Genomic DNA, 17,437 nt, shown 5'->3' with positions numbered 1-17,437 from the left:
ACTGCACGATCTCACTCATCTCACACACTAGCAAAGTAATGTTCAAAATTCTCCAAGCTGGACTTCAACAGTACACAAACCGAGAATTTCCAGTTGTTCAAGCTGGATTTAGAAAAGGCAGAGGAACCAGAGATCAAATTGCTAACAATGCTAGATCATAGAAAAAGCAAGAGAATTCCAGAAAAAACATCTACTTCTGCTTCATTGACTATGCTAAAGCCTTTGACTCTGTGGATCACAACAAACTGGAAAATTCTTAAAGAGATGGGAATACCAGGCCACCTTACCTGACTCCTGAGAAATCTGTATGCAGGTCAAGAGGCAACAGTTAGAACCAGACATGGAACAATGGCCTGATTCCAAATTGGGAAAGGAGTACGTCAAGGCTATATATTGTCATCTTGCTTATTTAACTTATATGCAGAGTACATCATGTGAAATACTGGACTAGATGAAGCACAAGCTGGAATCAAGATTGCCAGGAGAAATATCAATAGCCTCAGATGCAGATGACACCACCCTTATGGTGGAAAGCAAAGAAGAACTAAAGAGCCTCTTGATGAAAGTGAAAGAGGAGAGTGAAAAAGCTGGCTTAAAACTCAACATGCCAAAAATGAAGATCATGGCATCCAGTCCCATCACTTCATGACAAATATGGGGAAACAATGGAAACAGTGACAGACTATTTTCTTGTGCTTCAAAATCACTGCAGATGGTGACTGCAGCCATGAAATTAAAAGACGCTTGCTCCTTAGGAGAAAATTTATGACAAACCTAGACAGCATATTAAAAAGCAGAGACAATCCTTTACCCTCAAAGGTCTGTCTTGGCAAAGCTATGGTTTTTCCAGTAGTGATGTATGGATGTGAGAGTTGGACCATAAAGAAAGTTGAGCCCTGAAGAATTGATGCTTTTGAACTGTGGTGTTGGAGAAGAGTCTTGAAAGTCCCTTGGACTGCAAGAAGATCAAACCAGTCAGTCCTAAAGGAAATCAGTCCTGAATGTTCATTGGAAGGATTGATACTGAAGCTGAGGCTCCAATACTTCAGCCACGTAATGTGAGGAGCTGACTCATTGGAAAAGACCCTGATGCTGGGAAAGATTGAAGACAGAGGAGAAAGAGATGACAGAGGATGAGATGGTTGGATGGCATCACCAACTCAATGGACATGAGTTTGAGCAAGCTCTAGGAGTTGGTGATGGACTGAGAAGCCTGGCATGCTGTAGTCCATGAGGTCGCAAAGAGGCAGACATGACAGAGCAACTGAACCAAACTGAACTGAATTTCCTTTTTGAGCTTTGAATTATTTTTAATTAAAAACTTTTTTTTTTTTTTGGCTGAATGGCATGTGGCATCTTAGTTCTTCCACCGGGGATTGAACCTATGCACCCTGCAGTGGGAGTGCAGAATCTTAACCACTGGAATACCAGGGAAGTCCCATGACTGCATTACTTTTAAACTCTTTTCACTTACTAGCAGCTTTCACATATATTTTCTTGTGCATCCTTCGAGAAACGTCCAAAGCTGTCATAGGATATTGGGCCCATATCAAGAACAGTCTGCGCCGAACATCTTTCCTTCCTGCTGCAGTGACCACCAGAAGATGCTCTGTAGACACAAATCCGGCTTTCCCACTCAGTTTGAGGATAAAGTGCTAAAGGAAGGATGTGGGTCTACCTGGGGAATGGGGAGTAGTAGAAGCTTGTGTTGGCAGGGTAGAGAGCTTAGGTTAGTTCAGTACCACCCCCTTGCAGCTGCCATCAAGCTCTCTCTCCACATGATAGATAAGAGCATCTGTGATGTTATTTGCTGCTAAAGCATCTCATTGACTCTAAAGTTTAGAATAGTATCTAAATCCATGTTTAGCTTCAGATCTTAGGGGCATGCCGCAGAAGATCAGAAACATGGCCTTGGCGATAACCAAGTGACTCTAGAAGCAACGAAGCCTAACGCTTGCTGCCTCAAATCATGTAGGAGGGCCAGAAGGGTACATTATCCATCAGTGCCTCTGAGGAGCCTTTTACTGAGTTAGACAAAAAGTTCATTCCAGTTTTTCCATACCATTTTACAGAAAAACCCAAACAAACTTTTTGACAAACCCAGTATAACATGGTGAACTATAGAATGTCCTGCAGGCTGAAACATAACAAACTACTGTGACAGCGCTTCACTTGGTAGCTTTCTTGTGCTCAGCACGCCCTCTTTTCTAGCTATTATCCCCTTTCAGCCAATGAAGGGTAAATCACCTATTCAGTGACTGACTTATTTGATGATTGCTTGATAAAACTCTTCTCATGAGGTGGCCAAAGTACTGGAGTTGCAACTTCAGCATCATTCCCTCCAAAGAAATCCCAGGGCTGATCTCCTTCAGAATGGACTGGTTGGATCTCCTTGCAGTCCAAGGGACTCTCAAGAGTCTTCTCCAACACCACAGTTCAAAAGCATCAATTCTTTGGCACTCAGCTTTCTTCACAGTCCAACTCTCACATCCATACATGACCATTGGAAAAACCATAGCCTTGACTAGACAGACCTTTGTTGGCAAAGCAATGTCTCTGCTTTTCAATATGCTATCTATGTTGGTCATAACGTTCCTTCCAAGGAGTAAGCATCTTTTAATTTCATGGCTGTAGTCATCATTTGCAGTGATTTTGGAGCCCAAAAAATAAAGTCTGACACTGTTTCCACTGTTTCCCCATCTATTTCTAGTTCTATATTAAAGTCTAAATTAACTTTGTATCTGTCAAAGACTGAGAAATGTCATAGGATTTGTAATAACCCCCATTTCAGAAAATATTTCATAGATTTCTTATGTAACCTGCAGGTTCAAATGCAGACCATCCAACTCAAGCTTGAAAACATCCGAAGTATTTTTCAGAACCAACAGGCCAGTTTCAGAAACCTGACAGATAAAAATGTGAGGCCGATTCCATTTGTAGTACCTGCTTCTGACAATTTGGTCAGATCTAGAGCACCATTTTTTTCACCTACACAAGGTAGAGTATCTTAGATTTCCCTTTTCTGTCTCTTTTCTTCTTGCTGTTGTTTACTTTGTTACTTTTAATGTAAATACTGAACTCATTCTTCAATCCTGAGAAATAGGAATTGTTTTTTTTAAAGCATCCTTGATCATGTGCAAATTGTATTGCAGAAGGCAGGAGTCATGATAGAGATTATTATACAATAATTAAACATAGTAGTAATATAGTATAGTATAGGATGATGAAAATCTGGGCTGAATTTCCCAATTTTGCAGTGAATATGAACTTTATACTAGCATCAAACTCACAAACAATTCACCCCTTTCTTCAGCAGGTGCAAGGAAGCATATGAAAATTGTATATACATACATGCATTTACCACTTATAGGAATAAACTGTTATTTGGTTCTTATAGGCTTCTAATAAGTGAATGACTTAGATAATCAAATAGATTGCCTTTTCTAAACAGGTATAGGTAAATCAAATAATTTTGCTAGTAATTAACTGTTAGAGAGTTTATTTACTTGTGAATGAACGTTAAATGTTTAAAATCTTTGTAGATGATTTTAAACATGTAATATTTATTTCTATTTTCTAAGTTCTGTGGGATAAAATAATTATGCTTTCTGTGGTGTTGAGCTACTCTGGAAATAAGATGACTATTGCCCCAAGGTTTTCCTTCAGCTGCCTCTAGGGCCCCTTAGAGGAAAGTAGTTTGGTCTTTGGGGCCTTAAGTTAATTAAGTTTGTGAAGGTGGGCCTAAATTCCATCTCTTTGATCTGAGAGAATCAGAAACTTCATTAATATATGGGAACTGCTTTGAAAATCAGAGAAAGCCTGAGCCAGGCATAATGAATGTAAAAGTCCAGCTCAGCTCCAGCAGAGATCAGATTAAAACCAAGTGATGAAAGCAGGTAACTTGGCTGAGATGATAAAAGTCATATAGTTAGTGGTTATTCAATATAAAAATATACTCACAAATAAAACTATAAGCATTGCCATAAATGAATAATACTAAGAAGATACTAGGAAAAAAGAATAAGAAGAACAAAAACCAATAGGGGATCAAAACCAATAGCTATGAGAATAAAAATAGAATAGGTTGATATTCCTAAGCAGAAGACAGAACTCAGTTGTATTTCTGGCTCCATTCATGGGGTGTGTGACCGGGGACAGTTCACTTAACCTCTTTTGTTGATTTTGCCTTGTTTTGTATATCTATAAATTAGGAATAATAATGCCTATTGATTTCAAAGTGAAATACCTACTGAAGACAAAGTAAAAAAATTGTAGGATATTTAAAAATACTCAATAAACTAGACAATTCCTTCCCTCTGATGAAGGCCTCTTGCTTTATGGTTCTCTAAAAGCTCAACTCCTCTGAAGGGTTGAGGAACAGAGCTCTGAAAAGACTGCCCAAGACCCGTTCAAGGCCTTAGTCACTAAAAGTACATTTTGTTTTGTGTTGTTTCATTTTTTTCTTTCTGATATTCTTATTTAATGGCATTACACTTTCTTTCTGCAGTGGGAGTTGGATATTCTTTCTTTCAAGCATGTAAACTTTTTTCAAAAGGTACCCATCTTTATTACTTTTCGTCAGTACATTTTCTGAGTTTGTGTACATGTGAAAAATTAGTTTGGCACCTAAAACCAGCAGCAGTTCCTTCTCACATTCTGCTTAAGGTTAACTTTCTCATTTTTTTCATAATAAGCATCCATTAGTCTTTCAGTATTAAACTTATATTGGAAAATAACTATATAAAAAGTGGATTATTCTCTTTTATCAGATGACCACTTGAAAGATAAAAACAAGGAAAACAATTGGCTTTTAACTTAAATATGTTAAAATAAATTTGCTTCCATTTTAGAGACTGTGTCACCCATAGTAAGCCTATTTGTTGGGAGTAGCTTGAATTTGCCTAAGGTATTTATGAAGAAGATGGCAGCTTACTGAATAAATGACATGGATGGATAAATGATTATATCAGTTATCCATCATGGTTCCTAAATTAAATCAGAGCATCATTTATGCTACAAACACTGTTCATTTTACCTACTTGGTCTGTGAGTAATGGAAATTATAACAATCAGGTCCAAATAATACTTCAAGACTTTTAATTGCTAAGTCAAATATATAAGATTTGGTAAAGAAAAAAAAAATGAGATTTGGTCAAATCAACACAGAAGTGTTAATTTTTTTTTTAATAAAATAAGTCAACCATACTAAACCAAAAAAAAAAGTCAAACTGTTTTTGTTGTTGTTGTTGTTTTTGTTTATCTTTATTAATTTGCATCAGGTAGAATCTTGTATCTAGCACCGTGTCTGGCACCTAGAAAGATGTAATAAATATTTTGCTAAATTAATATTTCATATAGAGGGAAGTTATGGAAGAACATTGTGTGTGAGAGATAAAATGGTTTGAGCTCCTAAACCTGTAGCTCTAGTCTAGATCTTTCTCCTAAACTTCAGAGTCTGTATTGACAATTTGCCTCCTTGAATTTCCTATTGGCAGCTCAGTCTCAGCATACCCTGAAAGGATGCCATTTTTTCTGCTCCTCTTTCTCACTCACCCCACCTCTAATCAGTCCAAAAATCCACTTCTTCTAATCCGCCCTGCTAGCCCTCACTGCCACCTCCCTAATCCAAGTTAACACCCATCTGTTGCCTTGACAACTGTAGCAGTATCCTTGTTTCCCACTTTCCCTTCTTAAATGCCCCTAGTTGTCTTACCCTTTGGACTTTACACCTAGTGTTCTCTTCTCTTCCTTAAGGTAAGTTCTTCCTTCCTGCCTCGCCTCCTCTCCTGCACCCCAGTTTGGTCAGGTGTTATACTATGGGATAACAAGCCCCTCTTCATATCTTCCTAACTTTAGCATAATTGCCTGTTTTCTGTTTCTTTTGCTAGAATGTAAGCTCAGTTCTGGAGAAGGCAGTGGCAACCCATTCCAGTGTTCTTGCCTGGAGAATCCCAGGGATGGCAGAGCCTGGTGGGCTGCCATCTATGAGGTTGCACAGAGTTGGACACGACTGAAGCGATTTAGCAGCAGCAGCAGCATAGTCACAGTATTAAAAGAATGAAGACATCTATTGGGTTGGCCAAAAAGGTCAGTTCAGGTGTAGAAACACCTGAACAAACTTTTTGGCCAACCCAATACCTTGCTTTTCGAAAAAGATACACTTCTCATAAGTTTTGTATGCATTCCTTTTTCATCTCTTAATGTATTTGCAAAGAATTAATTAGTAAAAGCTAGTTTGTAAAGCTCCATAAGTTTGCTTTATAAGTAACTTTGGATCTCTGGATATCAAGTTTCTTTAAAGTGATAGACATCAATATTTATTGAGAAACTAATTTTATATGGTAATTGCCACTAAGTCTAATTTATATTTATCCATTTACATATATATTATATAAAGGTAAAAATTCCTGTATAGAATATATTTTAAGTAAATGGAGAGAAGGATAAAGTTTAGAGAACTCATTAACAGCAAAGTCTTTCCCTGAGTGGGCCTTGCAGTGGCTCCCAGTAGAGGCAGAAAGGACAAGAAATCGGTTCCTTCCATGGTGAGAAGTGATGCACACAGCCCGTGTGGGGAGAGTTCTTTTCAGCAGCCCTGAGACTTAGGAACTTAAATGGCCTAGTCTTTGACTGGACCATGTCCTGGGCTCTGGAGAAGCATCTGGACTTCTTGCTTGGTAATACAGGGGCTCAGCCTTTGTAAATGAAACAGAAAGATTAAACAGAAATTAAAAGAAAGATTATACAGGAAGAACAGAAAGATGGAAGCTTGGAATTTTGATAAAGTTGTGTTTTTTTTTGTTTGTTTTATTTGGTTTTGTTTTAGCATTTTAATGTACTTCAGAAATGTTGTTTTATATAGAGTGGTTAGAAACATGAATTCTGACAGTAGATTATACAGATTTGTGTACCACTTCTGCTTCTTGGACATCTTGTGCTTAACCTATAAAATGGGGAAGTAGTACTTATCTTCAGGGGTCAGTTTGAGAGGTAAAAAAGCAAGTGCACATATAGGGCTTAGAATAGTGTCCAGCATATAGTAAGTGCCAAATAAATGTCATATGCTCTAATTATTAGTTAAATTGAGATTTTATTCTGAAACTCTCTTTGATTCAGTTAATCAGTGAGCTACAATCTGATTAAATGCTTATGTATTGGAATGATCACTAAATCTGCAAATAATCATGGGTACTAACACCTAGCTTCATACTTGCTGAGCAATCCAGTGAATGTTCAGTGAATGAGAGAATGGGTGAATACATGGCAAAATCATGCTCTATGAGAAGTTGAAATTATTTAGATAAGTCTAACCAATCATCTGTCATATATAGTGTAATTTTAAAATACTAATATAAACATGTTGGCACATTAATCTCTCTCTTTTTAATATACATGCACATATTTTTATGAAAGTATTGATTTTAATTCTTGTTTGAAATTCTTCTCTCATATTTCTCTATCAGGGAAGAAGACTTGGAGACAAAATCAGAGCAACACAGAAGTAAATATCATTAATTAATTCAAAATTGGCTTTATTGCTATAGTTGCAGAGCGGGATGGGGCTAAAACCGTACTTTTCATTCACTGAACCAATATTGTGCATTTGAAAGCCTATTATATCTAGAAGAAAAAGCTGCTGCTGTGTTGTGTCTAATTACAGTACTGGCCTAGCCCCAGTTGTATGAGCAGTTCCTCAAGTCTTGGCTCCAGTTCAGAATAAATGCTATAGAACATCTCATATAAGTTCTAGTTTCTCTTTCCTGCCTGCATCTCAATTCAGCTGAATAAGTGCTGCACCTTTTTACAAAAAGAAATTCCTTTCATAAGTGATTCCAGTCCTGCAAGTAGAAAGCATGGACAAAGGACAGGTTCTAATGGACCATCTGCTAGGCTCAAAAACCACACCTATTCTTTTCTTGGTAGATTCAAGTTTCCTTCTGAGTTATTCATGACAATCTGGTATCTGCAAGAGTAGCCGCCTCATAACTGCAGCATCTTACATTTTCTTTGTATGTTCTTGATGGTAAATAAGGCCAAGACTGTATCTCCCAGAGGCAGGATAGCATGTGATACAGATTGTGTGGCTAGAATGCCTGACTTCAGCCCAGCTCCATCACTTACTGGCTGCATAACCTTGGGCAGGTTCTCTGGAAGTCAGTTTCCTTATCTATAAAATGGAGGTAATAAGAGAACACCCTCATTATGGAGTTAGTATAACTATGATAAAATAATCTAGTATTTATGAAGTACTTTGAGTATTGTGTGGTACATGGTAATGCTCTAAGTGTTTTATGTAGTTGTTAGCAGGCTAGCAAATGACCCATACTGACACACCATGTCTGGTTATCATGTTCTGCAGCCAGAGTTTCTGGTTTCACGAAGGAAACAGCCTGAATGCCAAATTCCTTAGTCTGCCATGTCTTTTGGTTCTGGTTTCAAGTCATGCCCGCCTTAGTAGCTATGTGGATTTATTCATTTGCATATCCCCAGGGTAAAAATAGAAGGCTGTGATTCTGTACATTTCCTTGGTGAGATATCTAGCTAGTCAATCCAGTTCCCAAATGCACATATACTTCCAAGTCAAGTCAATTTGCACAATCCTTAGGCATTTAAAATTTGATGGTTCAAAACTTTTCAGCCTTGTATTTCAGAACCCTGTTAGGAGTGGATGGCACATACCTATCTGGGAAGTGCAGTATGCAGTATTTTCAGTCTTAATTATAGTAGTTAAAATGATAACACTTGGTACATGGAGCATACAGAAATCAAAGTATACTTTTAAAGAGGGAATATGAGGGACTTCCCTGGTGGTCCAGTGGTTAAGACTGTGCTTCCAGTGCAGGGAGTGTGGGTTTGATCCCTGGTTGGGGATCTAGGATCCCACATGCCTCGCAGCCAAAAAAAAAAAAAAACCAAAGCATAAGACAGAAGCAATATTGTAACAAATTCAGGAAAGACCTTCAAAAATGGTCCACACACACACACACACAAATCCAAAAAAAGAGGGAATGTAATAATGGTGGCTGACCATGGGTTTGGCAGTTTTATCACTTACTAGGTGACCTTGGCCCTTTGTGAAAGCTCTCTGAAACTTAGTTTTCCCCTTCCTGGACAGTCAACTTTTCTTTCCCCCCTTTGGGTCCAGATCTTAGTTCCCAACCAGGAATGGAACCCATGCCCCCTGCAGTGGAAGTGCAGAGTCTTAACAGCTGACCCATCAGGCAAGTCCCAGGACAATCAACTTTTTAGGAATTAACCTCATTTCCTCAAAGTGCTACAGAAATGAAACATTACTTAATGTATAAAGTAAATTGTAATGAATATCTTAAATCTGTCCTCTTAGGCAACTAAAATAATTTTTAACTAGTATATATCAAAGTTATTTCTGAGAAAAATCATAATACTTTTTAGTTTATCTATATAGTTAGAACGTAGAAAGAAGAAAACTTAATTTGGGCTACATTTCCTTGAAGAACTATACCTACATAGATGCTAATTTCACTTTTCTTTTCATTTCAGACTGAAGCAGTGTATGATTGTCAAGAGAAGAGAAGTTCTGTTCAGTCCTCCAATTTGGACAATGACAATAGCTTGGATGTTTTAAAGAAGTATCTTTTATTTATTAACATACACCCATATACACATCTCCCAGTAGGAGGCTCTGATTCAGTGTTCAAAGCAAATGTAGTTAGAATTTTGAGTTCCCAGAATACGGTTCTGCTAGGTTTGATCAAATGTGCACTAGAGAAGGTTTCAGAAGTTCTGGCCAACCTATACTCTCTTTATGTGACTTGAAATTTAACTAGATCTTTTCAGATTCATAGTCTCCTCTTTTATGAAAGAGGTGAGAGTGAATGGGTCAATGTTTCAAAAACTACAGAAGATTATATAGATATACAATGTGATTTTATAGATACTAATAAAAATCATTTCATTCACTTTTATATTATTACGTTAACATTCCACAGATATGAATAGTCACCTTTTAAATTTTATATCACAGAGTTTTGAGTAAGTAACATGGATGGAGGAGCTTGGTGGGCTGCAGTCCATGGGGTCGCTAAGAGTCGGACACGACTGGGCGACTTCACTTTCACTTTTCACTTTCATGCATTGGAGAAGGAAATGGCGACCCACTCCAGTGTTCTTGCTTGGAGAATCCCAGGGACGGGGGAGCCTAGTGGGCTGTCGTCTATGGGGTCACACAGAGTCGGACACGACTGAAGTGACTTAGCAGCAGCAGCAGCAACCAGTAGTTTGGAGCAAGTAACAAGTAATTTAAAACATAGTTATATGCAAAGATTGTTAAATGTTAGTTAAATTTATAAAAGTGTAAAAATTAAATTAAAAAGAGGCCAAGGATAAAAGTTAAATTAGGGACTTCCCTGGTGGTCCAGAAGTTAAGAGTCTAAGCTTCCACTGCAGCAGGTATGGCTTCAATCCCTAGTCAGGGAATGAAGATCCTGCATGCTGTGTGGTGCTGCCAAAACATAAAAACAACAAAAAAAGAAGTTACATTAAATGGATAATATTGGGGAGTGAGGAAATAAATTTTAAATACAATGTCAATTGGAAATCACATTGGAAGGAAAATGTATTTTATTTTATTTTAAAGAGATAGTAAACAAAGTTACTACAGAAAGTTAAGTATGATCTATATTTGGGAAAACCAGTATTATAAATTCATATCATGTCTTGGAAAACTTCAGAACATTACCAAGGAAAAAGGAAAAATTGTGTCTAAAATGCTTATATGGTTTTTTTCTGACAGAGAGAGAGGGAGAACAATAGCACAGAAATTGTGCTGTCTAAGAAAGTATTCCCTGGGTTTTTAGGAATAGATTTTGTGAGTTTTTAGTAAATGATTCTTAAGCTTAGTGAGTTGGAAATAAAATTAGTTTTTTTTTTCCTCATTTAAAAATGACTCCTGAGCCCATTCCTCTTTTTTTAAAAAAAAATACATTTTAAAGAGTCTTGTGGGTAGTACTTATTCTAGAAACCATAGAATTAATTTTATATTTTGATGAGAGGGAGAGGGTGGGATGATTTGGGAGAATGGCATTGAAACATGTATACTATCATGTAAGAAACAAATCGCCAGTCTATGTCCAATGCAGGATACAGGAGGCTTGGGGCTGGTCCACGGGGATGACCCAGAGAGATGTTATGGCGAGGGAGGTGGAAGGGGGTTCATGTTTGGGAACGCATGTACACCCATGGTGGATTCATGTCAATGTATGGCAAAACCAATACAGTATTATAAAGTAAAATAAAGTAAAAATAAAAATTAAAAAAAAAAAAACCATGGGTAGTTCCTCTGCAGTGCTAATTTTCATTTTAGATAATTTATCATGATAATGAAATGTTGCAATATAATTCTAAAGCCATAAAATAACTGACAAATACGGTCCTTTCATTTTAGCCACGTCCTAAATGAGCTGATACAGACCGAGAGGGCATATGTTAGGGAACTGTTTACTGTTTTGTTGGTAAGTGACTCAGATTGTATTTTCCTGTCTTTTTTAAAAAATTAATATGATTATTTTAATTGCAGGCCAATTACTTTACAATATTGTAGTGGTTTTTGCCATACATTGACATGAATCAGCCATGGGTGTACATGTATTCCCCATCCTGAACCCCCCTGCCACTTCCATCCCCATCCCATCCCTCTGGGTCATCCCAGTGCACCAGCCCTGAGCACCCTGTCTCATGCATCGAACCTGGACTGGCGATCTGTTTCACATGTGATAATATACATGCTTCAATGCCATTCCCTCAAATCATCCCACCCTCGCCTTCTCCCACAGAGTCCAAAAGACTGTTCTTTACATCTGTGTCTCTTTTGCTGTCTCGCATATAGTGTCATCGTTACCATCTTTCTAAATTTCGTATATATGCGTTAACATACTGTATTGGTGTTTTTCTTTCTGACTTACTTCACTTTGTATAATAGGCTCCAATTTCATCTACCTCATTAGAACTGATTCAAATGCATTCTTTCTCTGAAATTCATTAGGAAGTGCAAACTTCCCTTTTTGTCTCCTTCCTTGATTTTTTGTTAGATGTGTTCATTCAGGTTCTCCCTCTGCAGTGAGGATTGTGGCCTCAGAATTCATTACAGAAGAGATAAGCTGTTCTGTTAGGAATACAGTGGATTGTTATAATTATTCCCAGGGTGCTATTTAGAGATCATGATACAAAGCCCCAAGTATGGGAGAAAAGCATTCACTTGTTACAAATGTCATATTAGTAATATTAATTTGGTCTGGCAAAACTCAAACACTTATTCCATGTTTAAGGAGAAGTTAATGACCTGTAATATCATCTTTCATACCTGGTTTCTATTTTCTTTCCTGTTAGCTACCTGAAGGCCAAAAAGTTGTCCCTTTCTTCTACCATTGAGTAGAAAACCTGAACTTCCTTGTCCTGCTATTTAAAATAATAATAGTGGATAACTTGGGGGAACTAGAAGATATGAATAATAAAATTACAAACAACTTTACCTCTAATCTCATATTCATTCTGCTGTACTTGTATCTTTGGTGGCCCAATCGAATGTTTATGTGACTATTTTTTAAATGAATAAATGCATTTATTTTGGGTAGGGCTATAGAGCGGAGATGGACAATCCAGAGATGTTTGTTCTTATGCCACCTCCCCTGAGAAGTAAAAGGGATGTTCTCTTTGGAAACATGGCAGAAATATACGAATTCCATAACAAGTATGTAATTGCTGAATTGAATTTTCTTTTTTGTGATTATTATTTTAACGGTTGTTGACCAATGTAGCATATTTCACATAAAATCGTATTTTTTTTCTTTGAAATTTTTACAGCATTTTCATGAGCAGTCTGGAAAATTGTGTTGATGCTCCAGAAAGAGTGGGACCTTGTTTCCTGGAAAGGGTTAGTTCAATGATTATATAAATATATAGGCTACCAACATAGCATGTCATTTTCTAGATTTGGAGACAAGGTAGGCATTATTTTTGATATCCTTTTATTTTTGCTGGCGACACATCACTCCATCAAGTATTTAATGCTGAATCAAGTTTTGTTACAGGAATGGGGTACTGGAGCATACAAATGACTATTTTATTCTGTAGCATCAAATGCTACAGTGGCTCAGCTTGTGACCTCTGACCCCTGGGTGATCCCAAGAGTCCAGGGACCATCCTGACTGTGAAGATGCAAGAGTTGGAATCATCTTGGCACACCATTCTTGGCTTGGTTAATTTCTAGCCTGAGAGATGCCCTGATAGTCCCCTCTAATATATGTGAAGTCTTCAAATCAAATATAGTCTGGCTTTCAGACACCAAAGCATCTATCACAGGAACTTTGCAAAACAGGGAGCTGTGTGTTCTTTTTATTCTACAATATCTTTCAAGGAGGCTCATGTTTCTGTGTCCCACGGGTGTGCTTAGTATAATTGACTTCCCAGGCGCTGTAATCACACTCTCCTCCATTAGAGTTTTCTCTCACAATGTTCTCTGCTTATCTAGTTCCTCTACTTCCTGAAAGATCAGTTTTGTTTTGACTTGAAAGTCAGTTTGATAGAGGTGATCACTGAAAGAGTCCAAGGAGATATCTTATCTCAGGAAGTGTTTATGGAGTGAGAAGATAGTAAGGATAAGGCAGAACCTTTCCCACCAGGCTCCCCCATCCCTGGGATTCTCCAGGCAAGAACACTGGAGTGGGTTGCCATTTCCTTCTCCAATGAACATATCCTAACATTTAAAGGCATTTAAACCATGGTCACCTGATGCAAAGAGCTGACTCATTTGAAAAGACCCTGATGCTGGGAAAGATTGACGGTGGGAGGAGAAGAGGACGACAGAGGATGAGATGGTTGGATGGCATCACCAACTCAATGGACATGAGTTTGAGTAAACTCCGGGAGTTGGTGGTGGACAGGGAGGCCTGGTGTGCTACAGTTAATGGGGTTGCAAAGAGTCAGACACAACTGAGCGACTGAACTGAACTGAACTGAAACCATGGCCAGATTCTTCCCTAATACCTTAAGCAACAGCAGCTCCTCTTGCCTTTGAACTTATATGGTACTTAATGTCTGTGCTACTCATTGGGAATTTTACATGTACTACGCATGTTTATACATGAATTTCATGAATTCTTTCTCCAACTAGATGGAAAACTGATTGAGGCAAGGTCCATATCCTGTATATTTTTGTATCTCTAGTAAGGTCAGCAGAGTTCTTGGCAACCAGTAGTTTAATAAATGCCTATTGATCTGTTCATTCATTCAGCAGTCATCAACTATTCAGTACCTAGTTTGAGCCAAGCACTGAACTAGGCAATGTGGAATAGCAAGACTATTCACATAGGAAAAGAGGGATTCCACTATGTACAGTGTCAGTTGTGCTGTATTAAAGTTGTACGAAGGGTCTTATAGGAGCCAAGAAGAAGTGCATCTGATATTGACTGGAGGTATAAATGATGGCTGTATAGAAGAGATGACTCGTGAGATGAGTGTTAATGACTGAGTAGTAGGTAGCCCATTAGATGAGGGTCAAATGAACAGGGAGAGAGAAGAGGGTGAGCAGATACTGCACAGGGTTCTGGTACAATGATGATGGTCCAATGAGGACCCAAGGACCTTGGGAGTTACTATAAGTTCATTCACTAGGGAATGGAGTAACTGAGAGCAAAGAAAGAGTGTATCTCTTGGTACCCGGTTAGCTCGTAGTAATCAAAAAAGTAGTCTGTTTTCATAGTTCATTCAGAGAAGGCTTTTTCCCCTCTAACTCTCAAACTTGGTAAGTGGAAGTTATGAAATTGCTTGGATAATTATGTGTCCCTCTCCCCGGTTTGCTGGGCATGCTGGTCATGGAATATAAAGAAGGCTTCTGACCTGGCCCTTTAAGCCACATTCCCTGTGATGCTTGGCCACACTCACTCTTGCTCAGCCTTTCTTGATAAGAAAAGGACACATTCACAAATCGCTAATACATTTGCATTTTCTTTTTATCACAGAAAGATGATTTTCAAATGTATGCGAAGTATTGTCAGAATAAGCCCAGGTCAGAGGCAATTTGGAAGCAGTATTCAGAATGTGCCTTTTTCCAGGTATAGTAATTGTTCAAGTATTGGATAAAGTCTCTGTGGAAGATACTGGGATATTTCTTATTTATAAATTCATTTTCTGCTTTCAGTAAGTCATATATATATATATATATATATATATATATATATATATATAAACGTGTGTGTATGTATCTGTGTGTGTGTATGTTAGTTGCTCAGTCATGTCTGACTCTGTGCAACCTTATAGACTGTAGCCCAGCAGACTCCTCTGTCCATGGGATTCTCCAGGCAAGAATACTGGAGTGGGTACCCATTCCCTTCTCTAGGGGATCTTCCTGACCAAGGGATCAAACCTGGATCTCCTGCATTGCAGGCAGATTCTTTACCATCTGAGGAAGCCTTTTGTGTGTGTGTGTGTGTGTGTGTGTGTGTGTATATATATATATATATATATGCGATTTGACCCTCCCCAAAATATACATATGTGTATACCAACATATTTGCCACTCCCTAGAGGCAACTACTTTCTGCTTTTTTAGATATTTTTTTCATTATTTACCTCCATATCTCCAAATATCACACTTATATTGCTGCTTCCCATGATAGAAAATGAGAATTTAGCTTTCTTTCATTGTTCTTGCCTCCCTGCAGAATTTCTGTTGTCTTCACATTGGTTATGGCCTAATAATATTCCGTAGTATGGATATTCCACATTTTATTTACCCATTCATCACCTGATAGACATTTGAGTTGTCTCTACCTTTTGTGTGGGCTTCCCTTGTGGCTCAGCTGGTAAAGAAGCCACCTGCAATGCAGGAGACCTGGGTTCGATCCCTGGGTTGGGAAGATCTTCTGGAGAAGGGAAAGGCTACCCATTCCAGTATTCTGGCCTGGAGAATTCCTTGTAATGTATAGTCCATGGGGTCACAAAGAGTCGAACATGACTGAGCAACTTTCACTTCACTTCACCTTTTGTGTACAAGCTTTTGTGTGAACATTATTTTCTTTTCTCTTTTCCATTAACTTGGGTATGAAATTCCTAGGTCAATTGTGTTTAACTTTTTGAAGAACCATTAGATTGTTTTCCAAAGTTGCTGCACCATTTTATATTCCTATGAGAGTGAATGAGGGACCTAATTGCCCCACATCCCCACTAACACTTGTTTGTATCTAATTACTTCTTAAACAAGCATTTATTTTTTTTATGTTCTTATATTTGTATTTGTATTTTTTATTTTTTTTACTATAAATTTATTTATTTTAATTAGAGGCTAATCACTTTACAATATTGTAGTGGTTTTGCCATACACTGACATGAATCTGCCACGGGTGTACATGTGTTCCCTATCCTGAAACCCCTTCCCACGCCCCTCCCCATCCTATCTCTCAGGGTCATCCCAGTGCACCAGTCCCGAACACCCTGTATCATGCATTGAACCTGGACTGGCAATCTATTTCGCATATGATAATATACACGTTTCAATGTCATTCTCCCAAATCATCCCACCCTCGCCGTCTTCCACAGAGTCCAAAAGACTGTTCTATACATCTGTGTCTCTTTTGCTATCTCGCATATAGTGTCATCGTTACCATCTTTCTAAATTCCATATATATGCATTAGTATACTGTATTGGTGTTTTTCTTTCTGGCTTACTTCACTCTGTATAATAGGCTCCAGTTTCATCCACCTCATTAGAACTGATTCAAATGCATTCTTTTTAATGGCTGAGTAATACTCCATTGTGTATATGTAGCACAGCTTTCTTATCCATTCGTCTGCTGATGGACATCTAGGTTGCTTCCATGTCCTGGCTATTATAAACAGTGCTGTGATGAACACTGGGGTACACGTGTCTCTTTCCATTCTGGTTTCCTTGGTGTGTATGCCCAGCAGTGGGATTGCTGGATCATATGGCAGTTCTATTTCCAGTTTTTTCAGGAATCTCCACACTGTTCTCCATAGTGGCTGTACTAGTTTGCATTCCCAGCAACAGCGTAAGAGGGTTCCCTTTTCTCCACACCCTCTCCTGCATTTATTGTTTGTAGACTTTTGGATAGCAGCCATTCTGACTGGCATGAAATGGTACCTCATTGTGGATTTGATTTGCATTTCTCTGATAATGAGTGATGTTGAGCATCTTTTCATGTGATTGTTAGCCATTTGTATGTCTTCTTTGGAGAAATGTCTCTTTAGTTCTTTGGCCCAATTTTTGATTGGGTCGTTTATTTTTCTGGAATTGAGCTGCAGGAGTTGCTTGTATATTCCATTGGCTCGTTTGCTATTATTTTCTCCCGTTCTGAAGGCTGTTTTTTCACCTTGCTTATAGTTTCCTTTGTTGTGCAGAAGCTTTTAATTTTAATTAGGTCTCATTTGTTTATTTTTACTTTTATTT

General features: G+C 38.1%; 1 protein-coding gene across 2 annotated transcripts in view; it reads left to right on the top strand.

Annotated features, from left to right (window-relative positions):
* Positions 1 to 17,437, top strand: part of MCF2 (MCF.2 cell line derived transforming sequence) — a 77,704-nt gene that overhangs the window by 34,261 nt on the left and 26,006 nt on the right. The window contains exons 12-19 of one of the 2 annotated variants that reach the window (XM_068962349.1): positions 2,826 to 2,997; positions 4,508 to 4,555; positions 7,464 to 7,501; positions 9,520 to 9,608; positions 11,423 to 11,489; positions 12,609 to 12,724; positions 12,838 to 12,907; positions 14,994 to 15,086. In XM_068962349.1, coding sequence (XP_068818450.1) covers positions 2,826 to 2,997; positions 4,508 to 4,555; positions 7,464 to 7,501; positions 9,520 to 9,608; positions 11,423 to 11,489; positions 12,609 to 12,724; positions 12,838 to 12,907; positions 14,994 to 15,086 — 693 coding nt within the window. The remainder of the gene's footprint in view (positions 1 to 2,825; positions 2,998 to 4,507; positions 4,556 to 7,463; positions 7,502 to 9,519; positions 9,609 to 11,422; positions 11,490 to 12,608; positions 12,725 to 12,837; positions 12,908 to 14,993; positions 15,087 to 17,437) is intronic. The other variant, XM_068962350.1, reaches the window with a different exon arrangement.

Source organism: Capricornis sumatraensis, chromosome X, assembly GCF_032405125.1.
Source record: "Capricornis sumatraensis isolate serow.1 chromosome X, serow.2, whole genome shotgun sequence".
NCBI classification, from domain to species: Eukaryota; Metazoa; Chordata; class Mammalia; order Artiodactyla; family Bovidae; genus Capricornis; species Capricornis sumatraensis.
Note: the sequence above shows the minus strand (reverse complement) of the source record. Positions and strands in the feature narration are given on the sequence as shown.